This window comes from Babylonia areolata, chromosome 2 (assembly GCF_041734735.1).
Source record: "Babylonia areolata isolate BAREFJ2019XMU chromosome 2, ASM4173473v1, whole genome shotgun sequence".
NCBI classification, from domain to species: Eukaryota; Metazoa; Mollusca; class Gastropoda; order Neogastropoda; family Buccinidae; genus Babylonia; species Babylonia areolata.
In genome coordinates, this window is record NC_134877.1 from 59,520,369 (window position 1) to 59,545,862 (window position 25,494).

General features: G+C 41.4%; 1 protein-coding gene across 1 annotated transcript; it reads left to right on the forward strand.

The window, feature by feature from the left end:
* The first annotated feature begins 3,015 nt into the window (after positions 1 to 3,015).
* LOC143277918 (sodium-coupled monocarboxylate transporter 2-like) lies at positions 3,016 to 25,071 on the forward strand. The gene is made up of 16 exons (XM_076582891.1): positions 3,016 to 3,135; positions 4,057 to 4,350; positions 4,744 to 4,795; positions 5,604 to 5,671; positions 6,089 to 6,169; positions 6,878 to 6,951; positions 10,928 to 11,059; positions 12,153 to 12,288; positions 13,109 to 13,197; positions 14,461 to 14,573; positions 15,182 to 15,252; positions 18,736 to 18,822; positions 21,971 to 22,215; positions 23,185 to 23,285; positions 24,597 to 24,640; positions 25,009 to 25,071. The coding sequence occupies exons 1-16, from the start codon at positions 3,016 to 3,018 to the stop codon at positions 25,069 to 25,071; spliced, it is 1,770 nt and encodes a 589-aa protein (XP_076439006.1).
* Positions 25,072 to 25,494: the final 423 nt, after the last annotated feature.

The following is a 25,494-nucleotide window of genomic DNA, read 5'->3' on the forward strand; positions in this document are numbered from 1 at the left end:
CTTTTATTTCTTCTTCTGCTACGTCTTCTTCTTGTCCCTTCATAAAAGTTCATTCATGTGGAATTTCTTCTCCATATTTCACCCTGATGGCCTTCTGCGGTAAGATTTAAAAAGTAAAGATACTTTCATTCACTTTCTCATTGCCTCTGTTTGTCTCTCTCTCTAGAAATTAAACGTTTTGTACATATTGCGAGTACCTGTGATTTATTTGTATGATGGAACGCCCTGAGTTGGTGTGTGCTCCATAGATACCAGTATCCACATAGTCTCAACGCATTATCAATTACTTCTATCAACTTCTTTGATTTTCATCAAGTTTCATTTTGTTGTTGTAATAGGTACCTTGAAAACTATTAATCCATGCTACTTATATTTGCTTTTTGACTCAGTTGTGTAAACAATGTGAATCAAGTGATAAGAAACACTAGGGAGAGCTGGACAGTACAAGGTCTTCAGATAAGAAGCCCCCCTAAGTCAAGTGTTTCGGCCCTGAACTCCTTACACTCTGAGGGGGCCGGGCGGCACCCAATCTCATGACTCTTGGATGCCCTTGCATTGCCGCCTTTTCTTTTTTCTTTCTGGCAGACGTTTTAACCAATGAGCCATCATACGCCTAGTTTGAGTAGGGAAATTTAATCCTCATGAAGTTTACTTTCTTTCCTCCTCGACCAGATCCAGCTGGAACTCTTTTCTGCTGCTTCTGCCATTGCCTTAAGAGCTATGTCCTCTCTCTGCCAGAAATCGACAGCTGTTTCCATGAGGTTGTGGGCAGATGCGCCAACCCTCTTGCACCAATCTCTATGACAAGGACTTTGGCTTGGAAGCCATATTCTCTCATGTTGCTGGCTAGGCTAGCATACTTCTCAGTCTTGTAGATGTGGGCTTCCTCCATTCTGCTGTGTCAGGTGTCATGCCGCTCTTGATGATGATTCCTGGGTGTTTCTTCCCCTCTGGTAGGTCAACTGTGCATTCCCAATCTTCGGCACCATCAAGCAGCCCACGTTTCCATGCTTTGGAAACTTTGGATGCTGTTCATGGTCAGATTTTATTGCCTTCCGCCAAGCGGAATTCTACTGGAACTTCTGGTGGGGTTGGTGCTCCTTGGACTGCGCTCACCACGTGTGCAATTTTTTTAAGCACTTGGTTGTGCCTCCATGTGTACCGTCCTTGGCTCAACGCCGCTTTGCATGAGCTGAGGACATTTCCCACTGTTTGTTTGCCATGGCAGAGTGGGCACTCAGGGTCATCTGCTTTGCCCCATTTCACCAGGTTTGTATTCGAGGGAAGGAGGTCGTACACAGATCTTAGGATGAAGCTGATCTTCAAAGGGGCCATGTTCCACATGTCGCTCCAGCTGAGGCTCCTTTGGAGTGCATTTTCCCATTTTGTCTACTGCCCCTGCTGGCCTTGCTGGACTGCCTTCTGAACTCTTTTGTCATCCTCTTCCTTCTTGATCTCCTGTGTGATCATGTCTCTTTTTGCTTTCCCCCTTGCCTTGGACCACCATTCCATCTTTGTCGATCCCAGGCCCTGTCTGTTGGTTTGGGTGTGTCCTATTATTTCCTTCGTCTGAAGGCTTTCTTTCGCTGCACTGACTGCCTCCCTGACTTTCCATTTTCTGCCAGTCTTCAGCTTGGGTTGGTTGGATATTACAATACTGTCACCTGAGTCTTCGAGCATGCTGAGAGGTCTTGCCTTCCCTACCTTGTATTCTTCGACAAGGGACTTCAGAGGTAGCTTTGCTTTGCCACGTTAGTGAGACCAGGCGGGACACCGAGACATTTGCGTGTGTACTTGTTGATCTTTGCCTCAGTCGACTCGACTGTGCTACAGCTGATATATATCAGGAGAGGCCACAGGAGCTTTGGTATCTGCATGGACTGTAGGCACCACACTTTGTATTTGCCAGAAAGGCCACATTGGTCTATGATATGCAGGCCTTCTTCTGCTGTCTGCTTGGTTTCCTTCCCTCTTTTTGTGTCTTTCAGGGACTTATCATACCATCTTCCAACGCTCTTGACTGGTTCATCTGACACCGTTGGAATGGCTTGGTTGGCCACAGTGAATGTGACCGTTTCAGTTACCTTTCCTTTACGCAGTGAGAGGCTCCGTGATTTCTTTGGATGGAAGTTCATCCTGGCTGAGGCAACTAGCTCGTTCAGCCGCTTCAATATTTCACGGGCGTCACCCTCTGTTGTTGAAAGGACTGTTGTGTCATCCATGAAGGTTTTCAAAGGAGGTATCTGGTATCCGTTACCGAGGCCAGCTCGATCCGTTCCCTTCATTGAGGCCTTCAAGATCACTTCCATCGCCAGCACGAACAGGATTGGAGAAACTGCACAGCCCATGGCTATGCCCACATCCAAAATGATCCAATGTTTCGTGTATTCCTTGGTACTTATATTTATTTTTGACTCATTTGTGTAAACAATGTGAATCTATGTTATAACCCAGTGTTCAGTTGTCTGTGTGTTCGTAGTAAACTTTAACATTGCCGTTTTCTCTGGAATTATTTTGTCAGTTGACACCACACATGGCATAAACAAATACAGAACTCATTTTAATGATTAAAATTTCTTCAATATTTATTTTGTTTATTTTTTTAAGTGTCCATGAAAAAATGTCTTCAATATTTATTTTGTTTATTTTTTTAAGTGTCCATGAAAAGAGATCTAGAAGGTCATGTCTGTCTTGTTTTGTTTTGTTTTTATCTAAAAAAAAAAAGAAAGAAAAAAAAAGGAAATCCTTTATGATAAATGAGTAGTTTGAGGGACAATGTTTTTTGCTCGTCATAAGCTCAGAGCTGTTATTGTTAATGCCTTAAGATTGTCTTGTCTACCTTTCAGCAAGAAGAGGGAAAGACAAGGAATTGGTTATTAGTTTATGATACAATGCTGAATTCCTTCGGATAGACATTGTATTCAACTGTGGCTGAATAGTGATGGTATAAGGAGGAATTTTATGAAACGGACGTTATAAATTAACATTTTTCGCCGAAGCAGGACACAAGCAACCATGACAGAACAACTAACTCGTCTGCACTGGGCGGACTACGTGGTGATAGTGGTGTGTCTGCTGGTGGCCCTTGGTATTGGGGTGTTCTTCGCTCTCTTCAGAGGAGGACAGAATACCAGGGTCGGTGACTCTGTGTGTGTGTGTGTGTGTGTGTGTGTGTGTGTGTGTGTGTGTGTGTGTGTTGAAAATGCTTTAAAAATATACATACATCATCAACATCATCATCTCTCTCTCTCGGGCTCTGTCTCTCCTTTTCGTTTTCTGTCCTTTCCTGTCTTTCTTTCTTATTTCCATCATATCCACGCGTATGGGCGCGCACATGCAATTAAAACATTTTTCAATGACTTTTTGATGGTTGTTTTTGTTGGTTTGGACTTATCGTTTTTAGGTGATGTGCATTTTTTTTTATAGTTTTTTTTCTCTTTTTTGTATCTCTTTTTTATCCTCTAAACTAATTTATAGATTTTTCTTTTATGAGGGTAGCACTAAAACATAGCCATTTTGTCCTTATTCTTTCCCCCTCTACGTTCGGCTTATGTCAGAGACTGACATAGGATTGCAGTTGGACCAACAGCGAACTGAGAGCAATGTAATCAACGACTGTATGATATCGACTGCAATGGAAATTAATATACAGCTTTTGTGAAGGACTATGTCTCTCAAACTGGGAGGCCACGATTGCACTGGCTCTTATTACTGCAGCCTTGGCGGCTAGTTGGCCTTTTGGGACCATCCCCAACGCCGACTGTACCAAACCCGTCTTGGTCGACAGAATAGGGGTGTAACTTTGGAAAAGCTCTGTCGACTTTTATCAAAATTCTTGCCCAGAAAGTCGGGAGAGCAGTCGCTTCTACTGTTGATCTGATGGCGAACTCGACTGACTATTATCATGATTATGATCGTTGTCATCGTCATCATCATCATCATCGTCATCATCATCATTATCATTATTGTTTCTAAGATTATCAATTTTGTTTATTATCATTATTGTTATGATAATGATGATTATCAGAATTCATTGTGGGCGTGCCCTTTCATCAGGAGGCCTACCTCATGGGCAATCGACGCATGGGACTGGTCCCCGTGGCCCTGTCTCTGTTCATCAGTTTCCAGTCGGCCATCTCACTCATCGGCTTCCCCTCTGACACGTACAACACGGGCACCATGATCTTCTACATCTCCGTGGGCATCTCGCTGGCCAACGTGGTGGCTCACTTCACCCTGGTGCCTCTCGTCTACCCGCTGCGCCTCACCAGCATCTACCACTACCTGCAGCTGAGGTTCAGGTCATACGTGGTCAAGACGATCATCACAGTCATCGCCATGCTGCAGACGGTAAGTGGTAGATCTGCGAGCTTCGTGGACCCCAGCCTCACCCCCACGCCCCACACACACTCAGACGAGCGCACCCACCCACTCACAAAAGCATGCACACAGACAAAGACACACAGACACGGGGGTTTCATTTCTGTTTTCTCTTCATTGTTTTGTAGTTTGTTCAGTGTAATCCGTTATTGTAACCATTTTAAGCAAAACAGCAAAGTAATCCCTATGCTAAGAACATTCTAGAAGAGAAGACATACTCTTAACATCAAAGCAGGATAAAGAAATGCTGCAGCAATTTAAAAAAAAAAAGTACAATGAATTCACATTCTTATACAAAAGACGTTTTCCCATACAGAGCACATTCATATATTGACATGGCACTGATCTGTTCTCTATGTGCAGAGTCTGTACATGGGTATTGCTCTGTACACACCAGCGCTGGTATTGGAGGCAGGTAAGAAAGTTTTGCAAAGAACGTGCAGGTTGAGTTCCTTTTATTCAGCTCAATGGTATAACCCGGTAAGCAATCATGCTCATTCACTTGTTTGACTGATTAATTTATTTTTGTTTTGTTGTTCATTTTGTTGTTGAAAGAGTGTACATCAAATAAAAGACATTAATACATGCAACTAAAAAATGGACCAGTTGTCGTCAGGCATGGCATCATTTCGCTCAGTCTAAGGGCATGTACAGAATGACGTAAGTATGGAAAAACCAGGGTACTAACATGAAAGGTGTTATCCTCGGTTTTTCTTTCCACCTTTCATTTGTTAATTCTCATTCCATGTCAGTGAACTATTTCTGTCTTTGTCGAAAACAGAATGCCAAGCACCTTAAAGACTACTGGATTCCAGGCAATGTAAACATGAGGTATATATTTCATCCTTGAGTTTTTCCTCGCCCATATTCAAGCCACTTGGGGTTTGTTTAAGTTCATTTTCAAGTCTGATATTGAAGCAAAGTTCATCAAACATTTCATCAGAAATACCCATTATCAGTAGTAGTAGTTGTTGTGGCTGTGGTGGTGGTAGCAGCAGCAGTAGCAGTAGTAGTAGCAGTAACGGCAGTAGAAGTAACAGCAGTAGTAGTATTGTTATTTTCAAAAGGGTTAAAATATCAAGACTGTTTCGAAGTTTCGTGCCTGGAATGATGGTAAAATGTTTGACATTGATACACGAGCTAGAAGGATGGTTGTCATAGCTATTTCATTCCGATGATTTGTATGCGTTTTGTGAAATGATGATATTTCTGTTCTGCTGCAGTTGCTGGCCTCTCCCTGTGGATGTCCCTGGTGCTTGTGGGTAGTGTGGGGACCATCTACACTGCTATTGTGAGTGTGTGCACGTGCGCGTGCGCATGCGCGCGCGCGTGCGCATGCGCGCGCGCGTGCGCGCGTGTGTGTAATTGTTTATGCATGTGTTTGCGCGTACGCTTGTGTGTGTGTCTGTGTGAAATGTGTATGTATGTATGTATGTGCATGTGTCTGTGTTTATGTGTATGAGCGTGCGTGCGCGCGCGCGCGTATGTGTGCGTGTGCGTGTGTGCGTGTGTGTGCGTGTGTGTGCGCGTGTGTGCGTGTGTGTGTGTGTGTGCACACGCTCACGGTGTGTGTGTGTGTGTGTGTGTGTGTGTGTGTGTGTAATAATTGGTGAATTTTGGGACTGACGAGGTTTTGAAACAATCTTAATAAGTGTGTGTGTGTGTGTGTGTGTGAGTGTGTGTGTGTGTGTGTGTGTGTAATGCACAGGGAGGCTACAAAAGCGTGATATGGACAGACGTCTTTCAGACTGTTATCGTCTTCAGTGGAATCGCGACCGTTCTCATCAAGGTTACGAGGAAAATCACTGTGCTGTTTTTGCATTTGCAAAGCCACTAGAGAAATAACATATTCCAACTGGTACTCTGCCTTTCTCATAATACCATGCATACGGCTAGTCACAACCACTCTTGCATACACACACCATGTTGCGTTTCATAAATCTGAATTTCAAATCACAGACATCATCCATATGAAGTATCAGACAAATGATATGTATTTCGTCAGAAAACTGATTTATTTCCTGTAAATAGAGCTTTTAATATTGATTTATCGAACATGTTTTGTTGACGTTTTCATTTGTTTGTTAGGATGGTAGCTGTGTGAGAAGAGAAAGATTATCATTTATATTATTGTGAGTGTTAGTGGTAAAATTATGGATGGTTTTGGGACTGACGAGGTTTTGAAATTATCTTTAAAAAGTGTTGTTGGTTTTTTTTTTCTGCTTGAGATGATTACCAAACGATTTTTCTGTACATTTAAAGAGTGTTCTGTGCTATATATTATTGCATGCAAACATTTGAGAGTGAGTTTTTATAAATACGATAATTGATACAGACCCCACTCCCAACATCACTCTGCGTTCACAGTTCAGTCCACTTGATCCGACTTGATTAAAACGGTGAGAGATCGTGAGAATGGATGAATTGGTGATGGATGGATGGTAGGATGGATGGACGGAATTCATTACATGCCCAAACATGCCTGTTCTCCATCCAGGGACTGATTGATGTTGGTGGGTTCACCAACATGGCCACCATTGCTTCAGATGGCGGGAGATTGATCTTTGCTGAGTCAGTGCTGTATGATGCTCTCTCTCTCTCTCTCTCTCTCTCTCTCTCTCTCCCTCTCTCTCTCTTTCTTTATGTTTGCTCTTTTGGCACTGGTACAAAAGCAATTTTCTAATAATCGTAAACTTTATGTAGCCTTCATTGACTTCGAGAAAGCCTTCGACTCCATAAACAGACATCTGCTATGGCCAATATTGTTGAAAAATGGTATAAGAGGTAAATTGTATAAGTGTATTCGGAGTATTTATGATACCGTAAAATGTAGAGTTAGATGTGGTGCACAGTTAACAGATTATATAGCCTGTACAGCTGGAGTAAAACAAGGTGATGTGTGCAGTCCAGTGTTGTTCTCCCTTTTCATAAATGAACTGGCCATTGATGTTATTAATAACGGAAGACATGGTGCCACTTTTTCTTTTGATGCATTTGAATTATTTATCTTGTTATTAGCAGATGACGTTGTTCTTTTGTCAGAAACTATTGTTGGTCTACAGACTCAGCTGAATAACTTACAACGTGCAGCAAATTCCCTTCAACTGAAAGTCAACATGTGTAAGAGTAATATCATTGTATTTAGAAAGGGGGGATATTTAGGTTCACGGGAAAGATGGTTTTATGATAGTATTACAATGCCTGTTGTCAATGTTTATAAATATTTGGGGATAAATTTTACTACACGTTTGAGCTTTGTTTCTGCTTGTAAAGATCTTGCTAGCAGGGCCAAAAATGTCTTATTGTGTGTTATAAAAAGATTATCTTCGTTAAATAATTCTACAATTGTTTTTGAAAATTTTTGATGCTCAGGTACAACCCGTCATGCAATATGGTTCTGAATTATGGGGTCTGCATAAAGCCGCGTTGGAATGTGAATCTGTGCACTTGTTTGCGTTGAAGAAATTTCTAGGCGTAGATCTGCGTACACCAAATGATCTTGTTTATGGTGAAACAAATAGACATCCGATATATATTAACTCTGCTATACAGTGTATACGTTATTGGCTTAAGTTGTTACAAATGGAAGATTATAGAATACCTTATAGAGCTTACAAAATGTTGCATGAGTTAGATATTAGGGGAAAGAGAAATTGGGTCACAGATGTACGTATTTGTTTATTTAGATATGGATTTGGTAATGTATGGTTGAATCAAGGTGTTGGTAGTATAAATCAGTTTGTAAGACTTTTCCGGCAACGCTTGATTGATTGTAGATGGCAGGACTGGAATTACCATATTCCAAACAGTGAAAGATTTAGTTTCTATAGAACTTTTGGACATACACATGATGTTAAACAGTACTTGGTATGTAACATGGACATGTATTTGAAGTATGTAACAACAAGATTTAGGTTAGGCGTGTCAGACTTAGTTACACATTACTATAGATACAGAGATTTTACTGACAATGATTTAATTTGCCCACTATGTAAAAAAGACAAAGAAGACGAGGTACATTTTGTTTTTCGTTGTCCAGCTCTTTGTAGAATTAGAGAAAAATATATACCACCTAAGTACTATCGACAGCCATGTTTATTCAAACTGAGTTTATTATTGTCATCCACGAGACATGCTGATATATGGAATCTGCCACTGTTTTTACACCAGGCATTTAAATTTCGGGATATCGTGACATCTTAAGATGCTGTACTTCATTGCAGCGTTTATGTAATATGTGTACTTATTATGGTTGGTTATATATTTTCATTTTGCTTGTTATTACTTATATTGTCACTTACCCCTTCATAAGGGGCCTAGGCCTATTAATGAATAAATAATCTGAATCTGAATCTCTCTCTCTTTCTATCACATTATACACGGGGTTGTTTTCTTCAACTGAAAGTTGACTTAATGAATAGTTACATTACTGTGTTCCAAAAACGTAGTTATTGTATTTTGGCAGCAAGGGAATCCTGAAAGTGTGATGAACTTGAGGCGCATCAGCGTGCCCAGTAAAGGTAGAAACGTCAACATCGCGTGCTTTAAATAATGGAAATCTGCTTTCATTTTCAGAATAGTTTCAATTTTAGGTTTGATTTATCGTCTTGTAAGGTGTCGAACTTGGGGACAATCATGTCGTAACATGTCACATTGAAAGTAACTTCAGCCATAAGCATTAACGACATTGTAACGAAAAAGAGCCCCAAGGGAACTGAAATGGAGAAACCAACACATATCTATTCTATATTAACGTAATAGCACACTATGTTTGTTAATAATTTATGTGAATAAGAATGGCTGCTCTCTGATACAGTGAAGCCTACACATAGCTGTGTGAAGTAGATGTAAAAGATAAACGAAAATGAATATTAAACACCTGTTGTTTGTTTTGGTCAGTCAAAACGTTCAGAAAATCGACCAGTTTTTTAAATGAAAGAAAATGAAATTTCGACTGTTTACGGGTAAGCAGGAATGGGATTTCATATTAAGAGCAGCTTTGATCGATATGAAATATATGAAACATTTTGCACTGTACCTGATGTGAAACCATTTTTGCAGCTTAGATCCGACAAACATTCAAAACGTTCAGTGGCAGGATTAATATTTCGTTATTTAGAAATTGTACAAGATACTGTCTTCAATCGAACATTAGATTTTTCAAGATAATGTCCTCTGTTCAAATATGGGACTTAATTAACCCTTTCATCACCAGACGTGCAGAGCTAGCTGACTACAAACCAGCTGAGCAGCAGTACACTTCTGTCTAAACCAGCTGTGCAGGAGAGGGAAAACTGTGTCACCACCAGCCCACTTTAAACTGCCATAACTTCGCTTTTACTCATTGGATCTTCTTCATTCATAGCTCATTTTAAAGGGCAATGAATGCAAATTACGATAACTTAGACATAACACAATGTAATAAATGTGCACTCACCTAATGCAGAGATGGGAAGAACGCACACACACACACACACACACACACACACACACACACACACACACACACACACACACACACACACACGCACACACACACACACACACACACACACACACACACAATCACCAGCAATTCCATTAGGGAAAACACCACCACCACACACTCATTCTCGGCCAGTCTGGCGAATTCTTATTCACCGTCACTGTCAGCAATCGGCATTCCAATGGGCGAATTATCATCTAAATTCATTTGCCATGCCTCCGTGGTGTTGTAAACACCCTTTCGTTTGTTTCCTGAAGTGCTGGCCATGCTTTGACCGGAGAAATCTGCTTAAATAATTCGGAAATAATTGACAATGTGTGTCAGCTTGCAACTGTACTGTAGAATAGACGTTCGGGAAGCACGTGGTGAACATTTTGAACTTGTGTGGTTTCACGAAGAGAAGAACGAGCGAGGTTGGTAACTAGCGTACAGGTCGCTGAGCGCTTGAAGGGTTCAGCTAGGAAGTCGCCGATCGGCGCCTGAACCGTCGAAAGGGTTGGCGATCAACACTTCATTTTGAGTTGTCCAGTATTTATTTAACTAAGAGCAGGGCTACATTGCATGAGCGGATTTTTGCAGTGCTCATATTAAAATATGTAAGCTAAAGTTTAATAAGTTCCTAAGTCTATGGATATGAACGTTGAGTTGGGAACGTTTTTAAAGCTCAGGTTTAAAGGGCCCCGGGCCCCATAGCCTTTTACAACCTCTGGGGCAGTGAGATCTTATTCACTGTCTAGAGCTGGGCATAGGAAGGCGGGGCCCCAATCCTCTCCGTCCGCCGTTTTAACCTTCCCCAGCAGAAGTCAGAAACCCATTCACACCTTTTCCCAGGGACAAAACACCATGCACACGAAACAGGGCCTCGTACCCTAGTAAACGATGGATCAGAAGTACAACGCCTAACCGTCTCTGTCATGGCAAACTTGGCGTTGCCGAAATCGCTCATGCACCTCAGTCCTGGGCTCCAAGCCAACCTTAGATACACACACAGCTGAACTGAAACCAATGAGTGTGACAGTTCTGCAAAGCAGACAGCCATGTGCCGTGTGATGGTTTGGCCAGGCTGGACCCCAGAGAGCGGCACTCTGTGTGGAGCACGACCATCGGGGCCTGCTTCATGTGGATGGTGCATGTCTTCAACCAGACCACCGTGCAGCGGGTCTGCTCGCTTCCCTCCCTCTCACACGCCAAGAGGTGAATAAGTTTATAGGTCTTTATCTGTCTTTGCTTCTCTCTCTTTACCCCAGGGCTCTCCCTGTGTTTCTGGCACACCACAGGGTAATCTGTATGTCTGTCTCCCCCATCATCTCCCCACCCTTATCACACCACTCATCACTGTATAATGTGTCTGTCTCTGCCTCTTTCTTCTTCTCCCCACACTTATCGCACCACATGACACTGTATAAGGTGCCTGTCTCTGCCTCTTTCTTCTTTCCCCCACCCTTATCGCACCACACAACACTGTGTAATGTATTTGTCTCTGCCTGGCTCTCCCCACCCCCTCACACACACATACACTTATCGCGCCACATAACACTGTATGATGATGTGTCTGTCTCGTCTCTGCTTCTCTCTTCAGCCCACTCTTCTTCATCACACTTCGCCACACTCTGTGTATGTCTGACTCACTCTTCATCCCAGGGACACACTGTAGATATCTATCTGCCTCTGCCCCTCCTTGTCACCGGACATACCTCTGCCCCTCCTTGTCGCTGGACACTGTGTATATCTGCTTCTGTTTCTCTCTTCATTCCAGTAGACAGAATTTTCTGTCTGCGTGTCTCTCTTTCTTCACCCCAGACCACTGTGTGTCTGTTTCTGTCTTTCATCATCCCACCAAAGTCAAACAGGGTGGTTCTATCGTTAATCAGTCATAAGGTAGGCAGCAGGCTTAATTCAGTATGTGTTGCATATCTATCAATGTATGTATATATATATATATATATATATATATATGTGTGTGTGTGTGTGTGTGTGTGTGTGTGTGTGTGTGTGTGTGTGTGAGCAGCAATGCAGGGTTCTTCTGGTGGGTAGCCTCTGTGGAGTGCTGGTGCTGGGACGGCTACAGAATGAGCCAGCTGTGTTATGATGCATGTGTAGAGAGTTGGTCATGAGAATACTGACACATTCATATTGCATGTCAAAGATATAGCAAAACGGACAGATAGGCATTTGTAGATGCATAGGTATACATACATACGCAGACTTTTCTGGTATATCTGGGCTATTTCAGTCGCTTTCTGTGTACACTCTACCATGGCTCTCACGCTCTTGTTTCCGTTCACAGAATCTTTTATCTGAATACACCACTGTGTCTGCTGTATTGTGGTACTCTGGTTCTGATGGGTGTCATCCTTTACGCTTACTTCGTCACCACTGGCTGTGACCCCTACGCTGCTGGCTACGTCAAGAACAAGAACCAGGTCCTCTGCTGTTTTTGCTCTGTCTCTGTCTCTCTCTGTGCGCGTGTGTGTGTCAGAGAGAAAGACAGACAGAGAGAGATATAGTGAGAGTGTTTGTCTTTGTGTGTAAGTGTACCTGTGTGTGTATTTATGTGTACTTGTGTGTATGTGTGCCTGTGTATTTGCTGTCGGGGATGGGGTGTCTTTTCTTGTTTTCTTTTTGTGCAGAGTTCTACAACGTAATGCGCAGTTTTATCTTTGTGAGATTTAAAAGTTATTATAACCTTGATAATGCTTTGTTCTACCGCGTTGTCTTGGTTCGATCGGTCTGTATTGATGTTTTGTTGTCACGTGTTGTATTGCATTGATTTGTTTTGCGTAATATTTTGTTGTTGTATTTGACGTAATTGTTCCACAGCGTATATATGTGTGTTTATATTTATTTTGTTTGTACTTTTCTTTTTAGTTTAAAACAGCTGACTTATTTTACTAAATTTATTTTTCACCCTCGTGTGCGACATATGGTGGGGGGGAGGTCTTATGTTTGACATTAACACACACACACACACACACACACACACACACACACACACACACACACACACACATATATATATATATATATATATATATATATATATATATATTTATCTCTGTGTGTGTGTGTGTGTGTGTGTGTGTGTGTTTGTGTGTGTGTGTGTGTGTGTGTGTGTGTGTGTGTGTGTGCTCATTAAATCACAATAAGTATGTTATAGCTCAGTGTCGTTTCGTTGCGGAAGTATTGTAGGTATAATGTTACTACAGACTTGTATGTGGTTTTATCTCTCTATGTGACTGTCAGGTAGCACCCTATTTCGTTGTGCAAGTTCTGAAGGAGTTACCAGGGATCACGGGGCTCTACATGTCCATGCTCTTCTGTGGGGCTCTCAGGTCAGTCACATCCTGTTCATTTTCTGTCTGTTCAGTTCTCCTTCTTAGTTTTCTATTAATTTTATTTATTTTGATTACTCATTTCATTCTTGAGCTGTTATGTCAGTCACTGTACCATTTCTGTCTGTACGCTTCTCCTTCATGTGGCTCAGCTTTCTATGTTTATTTTCTGTACTCACATTGTTTCTCATGTTGTTTCATGGTGAAATGTTGGCGAATTTCCGGCAAACAGCAGTGAATGCATACAATGTAATGAGCACCACTCAGAACTAGAGATACGTTCTTGCACGTGTAAAACAACAGCTATGGTTTATAAACCGCTGTAAAACTGTACTTTTTTTTTTTGACACATCGATTTTACAAACGCAGTTTTCAAGCTGTTCATGTTGCACGTGTGACTGAAACAACTGTTAGTGTATTCAGTCAGAGGCCAACGAAAGACCATATTTGCATTTTTTGTATTTGTATTTCTTTTTATCACAACAGATTTTTCTGTGTGAAATTCGGGCTGCCCTCCCCAGAGAGAGCGCGTCGCTACACTACAGCGCCACCCATTTTTAGTATTCTTTCCTGCGGGCAGTTTTATTTATTTTTCATATCGAAGTGGTTTTTCTACAGAATTTTGCCAGGAACAGCCCTTTTGTTGCCGTGCGTTCTTTTAAGTGCGCTAAGTGCATGCTGCACACGGGACCTCGGTTTATCGTATCATCCGAATGACTAGCGTCCAGACCACCACTCAAGGTCTAGTGGAGGGGGAGAAAATATCGGCGGCTGAGCCGTGATTCCAACTAGCGCGCTCAGATTCTTTCGCTTCCCAGGCAGACGCGTTACATCTAGGCCATCACTCCACTTATGCAGGATGCATAATCTAAATCATCTCTCTATTTAAAAAAAAAAAAAAAAGAAGAGAATGTACAGGCTTCTGTGGAACCTAAGGTAGACTCTCAAGGCTTGACCAGCGTGATGGTCGTCAGGCGAAGGTTAGGCATCTGGTCTTTTTTGTTTAATTGGTGTAGCATATATGGACCAGTCCGCATGCTTTGACACTTCTTTGAAACCGAAACACTTTCTATCCATTTTCCTGCTGCATGAGTTGTTTCCATTTCTTTGCAGAAGTTTCACTCCTTAAGATAGAACGTGGTTTTGCTTTTAAAATGAAGCGCGTGCGCGCGCGCATACAGACGGAGAGAGACAGACAGACAGACAGAGACAGAGAGACAGAGCGAGAAACTGTGTTAATGTATCCATATTGGTGGTTTTCAGCACTTTATCTTCAGGAATCAACGCCCTAGCAGCCATCACAGTAGAGGACGTGTTGGCCAAACCTTTGACGGGGATGAAAGACACCACGGTTACCCTCATAGCCAAAGGCATAGGTAGCTCTCTCTCTCTCTCTGTCTGTCTTATTCTGTATGTCTGTCTCATTCTCTTCGTCGTTTGCGTCAGTTGAATTATCCGCTTTGGCACTAGAGCTTTAAACGCTATTTGTCAATAAAGAAATTTGTCATTGTCATTGTTATTCTCTCTCTCTCTCTCTCTCTCTCTCTCTCTCTCTCTCTCTCGTAGCTACAGGTGTATTCGCTCATACCTTATTCCACACAATGTAAGCACATGTCTCAAAATCAAGAGTGTATGTTTCTGATACTGTTCTATCATCTGCCTAAATAGTCACTAGTTTAAGCTGCATTGAAATTAGCTTGAACTTTTGATGTTTTAATTATTTTCATCATATGTTATTTATCTTTGTAGTTTAAAGCACAAAACCACGCGGAGAAGGCTCGTGGGAAGTGTTTGAGTATGTGCGTAAGCGCCTCTGTGTGTGTGTGTGTGTGTGTGTGTGTGTGTGTATGTGAGAGAGAGAGAGAGAGAGAGAGAGAGAGAGAGAGAGAGAGTGCTTGTGTGTGTGTGTGTGTGTGTGTGTGTGTGTGTGTGTGTGTGTGTCTCCTCTGTGTGTGCGCGCGCGCCAACTTTGCTACGTGTACAGTGGCAGGGTATGGATGTCTCAGCCTGGCGCTGGCCTACCTGATGCAGAACTTGTCTGGTCCTGTCACACAGGTAATGTACGGCACTCTGGTTCCCTCCTTGCCTTGAAACTTCCCTCTTCTCTCAGCGATGTTGTATTGTATTGTATTGCATTGTATTGTATATTGTATTGTATTGTTGGGTTACGCTGCTGGTCAGGCATCTGCTTGGCAGATGTGGTGTAGCGTATATGGCTTTGACCGAACGCAGTGACGCCTCCTTGAGATATTGATACTGATACTGTATTGTATTGTATTGTATTGTATAGTATTTCTCTTTTTTGTCACAACATAGTTATCTATGTGAAATCCGGGCTGATCTCCCCAGGAAGAGCGCGTCGATACGCTTAGAGCGCCACTCGTTTTCTTGGATTTTTGTTTGTTTGTTGTTTTTTGTTTGTTTGTTTGTTTTGTTGTTTTTTTCTCCGTGTAGTTTTATTTGCTTTTCCGATCGAAGTGGATTTTTCTACTGATTATTGTCAGGGATAACCCTTTTGTTGCCGTGGGTTCTTTTACGTACGCTAAGTGCATGGGCACACGGGACCTCAGTTTATCATATCACCCGAATGACTAGAATAGAAGAAAATATGTCTTTATTATCAAGTGAACCGGGGTCACCAGGAATATTAGTAGTGGGGAGTCGGGGGCGGGGGGGGGGCGGGGGGGGGGGGGGGGGGGGGGGGGGGTGATAGTACATAACAAGGTACGAACACAAATCAAAAATCATACACAAACACAGATACAGTAGAAATTAGGATACATACAAGTGTATATCAATATAAAAACTTGTGCATACTCACACATGCACGCACTGCACACACACATGCGCGCGCACACACCCCTACCCCCCCCCTCCCCCCACAGCACCCCCCCCCTCCACACACACACACACACACTACACTACACTAGTGTCCAGACCACCACTCAAGGTCTAATGGAGGGGGAGAAAATGTTGGCGACTGAGCCGTGATTCGAACCAGTGCACTTAGATTCTCTTGCTTCCTAGGCGGACGCGTTGCCTCTAGGCCATCACTCCACGCAATGTTTCGTTCTGGCATGTACATACGAGCAGTATATACTCTTGTATATGTGGTATGGTTGACTTTGTGTGTATACATGCAGATGTGTACACATATCCATGAATGTGTGTGTGAGTGTGTGTGTGTGCGTGTGCGTGTGTGTATGTGTGTTCTGGTCATCTGTGGTGATAGATTCGTTCGGGCTTCAGTTTAAAGGATCATTTTGTTAACTCACTTGTGTAAACAAAGTGAGTCTATGTTTTAACCCAGTGTTCGGTTGTCTCTGTGTGTGTGTGTGTGTCCGTGGTAAACTTTAACATTGCCATTTTATCTGCAAATACTTTGTCAGTTGACACCAAATTTGACATAAAAATAGGAAAAATTCAGTTCTTTCCAGTCATCTGGTTTTAAAACAATATTACACCTCTGAGATGGGCACATAAGATTAAAAAAGAAGCCAAATTATATGCAAACTGAATTTACTGTTATAGTCATATTTTTATTATTCTCTAAACTTGGCACTTTGATCTGATATTCTGAGACAACAACAAGAGCAGTCATTTTTGACTCACTTGTGTAAACAAGAGAGGCAAAGACTCACTTATGATGCACTTTTAAAAAAAACATCCAAGCTTTTTATGTATTGAGTATAATTTCAAAATGTAATGTTTAAGATGAGAAAGATCAGTTCTAAGCAAACTAAGTCCCCCAGCAGAGTAATTTCCCTTGTTTTACTGCCTGCAGCAAAACGTTTGCAATAAACAAAACTTTCATGCTTAGCAAAAGAAGTTCCTGTTTGAACAAAAAATGAAAATAATGACAGATCTTTTGTTGAGTCGAATATCAGATCAAAGTGCAAAGTTTAGAGAATATAAAAAATATAAATATAACAGTAAATGCATTATACTCAATACATAAAAAGCTTGGATTTTTTTAAAAAGTGTATCACAAGTGAGTCTCGAAGGCTTTGCCTCTCTTGTTTCTTTTTTTATATAATTTTTTGTTCAAACAGGAACTTCTTTTGCTAAGCATGGAAGTTATATTTATTTTGCATGTCTTTGGTGCAGATAGTAAAAAAGGGAAATTAACCTGTAATTAATGCTAGGGGGCTTAATTAGCTTTAAACTGATCTTTCTCATCTTAAACATTGTATTTTGAAATTATACTCAATACATAAAAAGCTTGTGTGTTTTACTCTCAGTGTACAGGGCTTTCACTATGTTCATTCGCCAAAGTGGTCTTTTTCGGAAAATACTAAAATCAATATGACGAGTGGACTATATAGATCTATTTGCTGAGCCCTGAAGGTCATGGGCAAAAATCAATTGGGTACACATATTTATACATATTCAAGCGCGTGCTCATATTCTTCGCGAACGCGAACGCGAACGACGCCATTTTGTTTCAAGTTGTTGACCAGCGCCTTCAATCCTATATTCAATCGACAATACACGATAACATGTGATGGAAAGTTGGAGGAGACTGTTAAATATTTATCCAGAGACAGATTTGTGAACGTCTCATCACTTACTGGATTATGCCTCAAACTGCCACAAAGATATCCACAGAATCAGTCGGAATTCACAGTGAAAAATAATAAACCATGAGAGTTAATACCCTTGAATTGATGAAACGCAAAAATTTCCAGTCTTGACTTTTCTCAAAATGAAGTCCTTTTCACTTCATGCGACGTTTAGAAGTACTTGTACTTGGCTCTACATGTTATTAGTTTAACAAAATACTCAATTTTCATATCAACTTTAAAACTATAGGACTAGAATGAACATAAAAGAGAAATTGAATCGACTGTGTCAACCGGGTGTAACTAAACTTTTACATCTATCTAGATCCAGAGAAAACGGCTAAATGTTGCAGTGTGATTGAGGCGATAGCCACGTTTCCTTTACCGCGGACTTAAAAAGAATTTTTAATTGCCTTTAAAGATTTTTTGAATGCCCAAGATACACCAGAATGATATGATTTAAACAGCGTTCTCACTGCGAATACCGCAATCGATTTATCGCCCTTTAAATAAGCATGTTTAAATATTATATTTTTGCACTTCAGTGGGGGGTGCGTGGGGGGCTTGTCCATTATGAAAGAAACACACACACACACATACACATACACACACACACACACTGAAACACGCACACACGCACACACACGCGCACGCAAGCACACGCACACACGCACACACACACACACACACACACACACACACACACACACCAGAAAAATAGAGAAACATTACCAACCTACCGTCACAATACACAAAGATAGTTCAGTCTGATACGCTGCTGTCTTGGATTGTCATTTCATAATTAAGATAATGCATTTACAGACTGCAAACACGTTTGAAGGTTACCTCCACAATCAACACTGAGTGCTGTTGAAGAACGTACAAGGGGGTTCGGTTGATTTGTTTGATGAACCACCAGTCTCGTGAACTGCAGGACAAAAAGAGTGAACGACTGTGTTTGCACGTATTTGTGCAGATGTCCGACAGTGTGGTGGGCGCCTTCGGCAGTCCTGTTCTGGGGGTCTTCTTTCTCTCCGCAGGCTTTCCCAGGTGTAACGTTTATGTGAGTGCATGCACACAACTCTCTGTCTGTCTGTTTTTCTGTTTGTCTGTCTATCACAAACGCTGACTGACTGAAACCATTTATTGTCAGATTAACTGTTTGTTGTACTGTGTGTGTGTGTGTTTTTTGTTTGTTTGTTTTGTTTTGTTTTTTTGTTTTTGTTTTTGTGTGTGTGTGTGTGTGTGTGTGTGTTCTCAAGGCCTGACTAAGCGCGTTGGGTTACGCTGCTGGTCAGGCATCTGCTTGGCAGATGTGGTGTAGCGTATATGGTTTTGTCCGAACGCAGTGACGCCTCCTTGAGCTACTGAAACTGAAACTGAAACTGTACTGACATTTTCGCAACCACACACACACACACACACACACACTCACACACACACATAAACAAACACAAATGCGCGTATGCTCAATGTCACATGCTGAAGGTTAACATTAATGTAATCAAATGGAGACATACATCATTTCTCACACTGTTGTTGGAAAGAGAGATAATGTCACATGCCAAAAGTTGACATTAATGTAATCAAATAAAGACATACGCCATTTCTTACATTGTTGTTAGAAAGAGAGGTAATGAAATCGTTGTTTGGTGGATCATTTTGTCGTAAACAGAGGTCGTTAATCTATGTGCCATTTATTTCATAAATCAACGTTGTTGTACGTGGGGATAATTACGCTTATGTCATTCATATTTTGGAAATACTACATTGCATGTGATTTGTCTTATTCTTGCTCATATTGATCCTTGTTTACAAGTTTCAATATTGCTGGGTTTTTTTTTTAATCATGTCACATAAGAATATTAGTTGAAAATAATGCTTTCAGAATCTTTATCTTGCATTTTTCACGTTCAAGAGACCTGGTCTTGGACATATCAAATCTGGAGGAGCCCATCCATCTCCAGATTGGATTTTCTTGTTGGGTTTACTCTCCAACATGCGGCAGGTAGTAGTACTGGAATACATGGTTACCGGCAGCAGAGGAGAACCAGTTGATGAACCTTTGAACAGTTCATTCTTTTGCGCCACACCCCAGCAACCCTTCACAGAGATAAGAAACACAAAGAAGACGAAGAAGCAGTTGAAGAATAAAAAAAATGAGTTGGGCATGTGTATGAGCATGAAGCGGATGCAGGCACTATATATGCCGATGTACACATATGTATGACCTGGGAGATTGAGGGTGTGGGGGTGGGGAGGGGTTGACCTCTACCCTTAACCCAGACACAGCCTAGGCTCAAACCAAGGACCAAAGCGGACACACCATCCACTTTTTCTGCCAAGGACATCCTACACAGTAAAAGCGGATGCATGAAGAGGGTGAAGGAAAGGAAGGATCCGAGCACTGAAAGGCCAGTGCTCTGTCAACTCGGCTATCGTGCCTATCTGGGGCCATCCGTTCGTTTATTTATTCATAGTCTGTTCATCTAAGATGATGATATTAGACTGAAAATAAATGATATTAATATTATTATTATTTGGATTATTATCATTTCTATCATAATGATGATTGTTATTATTAATTAGAAATCAACATTTCTGTATGTTCGAATGAAAAGGGGGACGGTTGAGGTGGAGGGGAGGAGGGCAAGGGGGAGGGGACTAAGAAAGGAATAGAGAGAGAAAGAGAGAGAGAGAGAACAAAATGTGGAAAAGATAGAATACATAATCTAAAATGGAGAGGGTGAGTGTCAGTGATTGGAGAAAGAAAAAACATAATATTGGAAGGGTTTGTGTGAGAGGCAGGACAGGGGAAGCAGGATTAGGACAAAAAATTATCAATAATTAAAATTTTATATTGTATGCATTACTTCTGTAGATTATTATTTGAAGAGAGGTTCATGTGGGGACCTACAATAAGCAACCAAATGGACTATTTAACACATAACTAGCTAACTTTAATAAAGAAGGGTTTGAAACATATAACTGGGGTCGTATTCAAGACAAAAATCATTTTGCCTGAAGGCAAGTTAGCCTTGACATGGCAGGGACCCACAGTTACAGTTTGCCTTGACATGGCAGGGACCCACAGTTACAGTTTGCCTTGAAGGCTTGGTTATCTTTGTATTCAGGACACACAAAGTGCACTCGGGCAGCTAACCCGTGGTCTATAAATAAAAATCCCGGGGATACCCTTCTGCACATGCTCTTTTACTTCGCACCGCACCACAGTGTGACGATTCTATAAAAAAAAATAAATAAATAAAAAAAAACAATAAAAGCTTCAGTGGCAAAGCATTGATTGGAGTCAGCAACTCGTCAAATCTTGGGGCCACTTTCGCATTCTTACACATTGTCCTCCCTGCTTTTCAGCTAATTGCAAAAATAAGATAAAATAACAGAGTTTGGATTCAAAATTTTCTCTGGAATGAACGAATTTCGATGATCAGTATCGGGTATTCCAAAATTCATCGTCTGCAAGTGCACTCACTTCACAGCTACATACCTAATTCATATGGAATATAACAACGTTTGCCAGTATCAATACGTCATTTTTGACTGCCAAGCAAACAAAGAATAAATCAAACCATCAGAGGCGGTATCGAAGACACGGTTGCTCCACAAAACGCCTGTTTTCCCTCAACAAATCCAACGCAACAAAAGGGTTCGCCATATTTACCTCTGCTTTATGGGCTGTCACCCTTGGCAGATAGTAAGGGTAAGTTGCCTTTGGGTTTGTAGAATCACGGGTAGGCTTTTGTGTTCCTGAATACCGGCTACTGCTAACCCTCAGGCAGTTTGCCTTGCCTGAGGCAGATTACCTGCAGGCACACATTTACCTGCAGGCATGATGGCCTCTTGTATACGGCCCCTGAGAGACTGCCAAGGAGGAAGGTGGCGAGTTTTACTGAAAAGTCAAACTGGCCAGCTAGTTATTCGGATGAGACGATAAACCGAAGGCCCGTGTGCAGCAAGCTCTCGCCATACTGAAAAATAACACATGGCATTGCTAAGTGTTGCCTTATTACAAAATTATGTAAATAAATCCACACTGACAGGTACACTAATATATAGCACAATGGATTATGTGACTGGTCAGACGTCAGCTGAACAGATGGGGTATCGCGTAAATGGATTTGTACAAACGGAGTGACCCCTTTTAGAGGAACTGAAACTGAAAACCAGGAGACTGCCCTTGATGATTTCAGGGTGCTGGGGGCGGGATAGTGATGGGCAGTGCCCTCAGCCTTGTCATGGCTGTAGGGTCCACACTGTATGGGGCCCCCACCCCCTCCCTGCCCCCTGGACCCGTGGACCGCTGTGACGACACCAACAACACCAACACCTGGACGACACTCGCACCTTCCATGTGGAACGTGACTGTGGTGACGTTAGGGGAAGAGGGGAGGTTCACCACTCATAACACCACCACTGCTGGTCCTCATGTTAATGGGTGAGTTAGAGAAATAGAAGGGGCAAGAGAGAGAGGGAAGAGAGTGAGAGAGAGGGGGGGAAGACAGAGAGAGAGAGAGAGAGAGAGAGAGAGAGAGAAAGAGAGGGGAGAGAGAGAGAGAGAGAGATATCAGAACGTTGTGACTTTGGGGAACTAGTCCTTTATCTCTATCACTGTCCCACAGACCAACGTGCAGAAAACAAGTGACAGATAGTGCCCCTTCTTCCCCCAATTAAAACCAAAACGATGATTTTTGTTTAGCTTGATTTTTTTTTTTTTTTGCTTTGCTTTGCTTTTGCTGTTTCTGTTTTGTATTCCACTGCACGTGGTGTAGAGTATGTTCTGACTACTTCAGAGAACCGAAACTGAAGCTCAGTGAAAAAGAAAATAGAACATAAGACCTTAACACAGGAAGCAGGTTCTGGCCTGAAAGAGATTGCAACAAACATAATCAGCAGACTACGAGTAAATTGTTATATAGGTGTTTGCTGGAGTTGATAACGCCTATTCATTGAACCAGAAAAAAAAAACCACAATTTCCAGCGCACTTAACATTACCATTTGCTTTATACACAGAGCACTTGATGAGGTGACACGCATGTACAGTCACTGCTACTACTAATTATCATTGATACCATTTTTATTGTTTGTCGTTGTTGGTGGCGTCCGTCTGTCTCTGGAGACAATGGAACTCTGCACCAAGTTCGGTCAAGTTGTTGACTTGCAGCACCTGCTGTTACTGTTTTTGTAAAGCAATAATAATGATTATACTACTATATATTACTGCTAGTACTGCTACTACTACTACCACTACTAAGTAGTAGTAGCAGTAGTAGTAGTAGTTCATTTATGCTTTATTTATTTATCATCTTTTTATTTTATTGTTCGTCAAGCAATTATTTTATGTGTATGTGTATAATATGGACAACAAGCTAGCCTTGTTTTATAATGCTGGTGTTGTCCTCGCAGAGACAGTGGGTTTTCTGTGTGGGACATCTCTTACCTGTGGTTTTCCGTCATCGGTTTCTGGGGCACTGTCTTGTCTGGCATTGTCATCAGTCTGCTTACAGGTAACATGACTGTTACAACCCTCTCATAGTAAAAGTTAGATTGACAGTATTACTTCCGTCATATGTAGAGCTAAGATGACATTATTTATAACTGACTATACTTCATCCTTCATAATAGAGCTAATATGATATTTCTTATAACTAACATGGCTGTACTTCAACCTCCATAGGTAGAGCTAAGATGACAATTTATAGCGAACAATACTATTACATCCTTCGTAGGTAGAGCTACGATGACATTACTTATAGCTTACACGATTGTACTTAATCCGTCATAGATGTAGAGCTTTGATGACGTTATCTATGACTAACATAACTGTACATCATCCATAAAAAAATAGAGCTTTGATGACGTCATTTATAGCTAACATGATTGTATTTAATCCGTCATAGATGTAGAGATAAAATGCAATTACTTATAGCTAACATTAATTACTGTACCGCATCTGGCATATACAGAAATATCATTATTTATAGCTAATATAACTGTACTTCATCCTTCAGTGGTAGAGCTAAAATATGACATTATTTATAGCTAATATGACTGTACTTCATCCTTGATAGACGGAACTGAAATTGTAGTTAAGGTGACATTGTTACATCCCTTACAGCTGTAGTTGACAACACATCCATTAAAGTTGTAGTTAAGGTGACATTTCTGCATCCCTCAAAGTTGTAGTTAAGCTGGCATCGATGCATCCCTTAAAGCTGTAGCTAAGTTGACATAACTACATCCATTAAAGCTGTAGTTAAGGTGACATGATTACATCTAAAAGTTACATCCCTTCAAGTTATAACAAAGATGGTATTATGACAACCCTCTTAGATACAGATAAGGTTAAATCTGCATACCTCTAAATCTGGCTAAGGTGACATCATTGCATCCTTCTAAGTTATAACAGAGGTGATATATTACTTGTTTGTAATATAGCTACGGTGGTATTTATATTTCACAGCTGTAGCTAAGGTTATGTTATAACACCCCTCTGATTGTTGCGTAGGTGATATTATATCCTTTATAGTTACACGTAAGATGACATAATTACATCCTTTATATATGTAACTAAGGTGACATGATCACAATTCTCATCCCTTTAGCGAATGTGACACAAGTGCATCCCTCATTATTAGACCGTGTGTGTGTGTGTGTGTGTGTGTGTGTGTGTGTGTGTGTGTGTGTGTGTGTGTGTTTGTGTGTGTGTGTGTGTGTGTGTGTGTGTGTGTGTGTGTGTGTAGGCTGTAAGGAGGAAACAAAGAAGGTGGATCCCAGGTTGATATTCCCGTTTTGCCGGAAGCTGTACGGAATGGCAGAACCTGAAGACACGACAGAGGAGGACAATGCCTTTTCTCTGACGGTAAGTGCTCTCCCTTGTTCTGTTGTCTAAATTTACGTCTCCGTCTCTTTCTCTCTCTGCCCCTGGGCTAGGTGGGAAACACAAAGCATGTTAATACCCACTTGCTTGTCTTATTTCTCCGGTTAGATAAAAATTTGTTCAGTTTCATTTTTCTCTTCCTCTCTCTCATTCGGTCTCAGTTGTGTGAACTTGGTCGATTTGCTTGTGTTGTCCCAGCAAGTAAGTTCATTTTTGTGAATATTTCGATGTGTCTTTCAGAATGTTCCATGACTCATCTTGCCGGTAAATTTATTTTATCTTTTCTCAGCCACACATTTTGTTTCATCCTCATTCCTGTTTATATTCCGATTGACTTTCTTATGTTACAGAAGCCTTATGAAAAGGAAATACCTGAGGAAGATGGCATGGAAACGTCCAGTTTCATCAGCTGAGAGTCAGAGGGGAAGGCAAAGTGAACGTAGATAATGCAGTCCACTTCTCCACAAGAGGCATGCTGACATGGGCATAACAATTTGTTTAATGGTTGAACATATATTTTCAGTATCAGTTAGAGTTCCTCAAGGAGGCATCACTGTATTCGAACGAATCCACACACGCTACACCACATCTGCTAGGCAGATACCTGACTAGCAGCATAACTCAAAGCGCTCAATCAGACCTTATTTATTTGTGTACCTATCAGACCGGATTTCGTCTTCGGAATTTTGCCAGATGACAACTCTTTTGTTGTCATAGTTTATCCTAGTGCACCAAATGAGTAGTGCACACTAGACCTCAGTTTATCATCTCTTCTGAATGACTTGACGCTCCCTTTGATTTTCCATTCAATCATGGGAGAAAGAGAGTGCGTGAAT

Bases quoted from the DNA above. Each gene is read 5' to 3' on its own strand.
- LOC143277918 (XM_076582891.1), top strand. From the start codon at position 3,016: ATGACAGAACAACTAACTCGTCTGCACTGGGCGGACTACGTGGTGATA. The intron at 12,289-13,108 runs GTCCTCTGCTGT...TGTGACTGTCAG, and splicing joins ACGTCAAGAACAAGAACCAG to GTAGCACCCTATTTCGTTGT. The intron at 13,198-14,460 runs GTCAGTCACATC...GGTGGTTTTCAG, and splicing joins CTCTTCTGTGGGGCTCTCAG to CACTTTATCTTCAGGAATCA.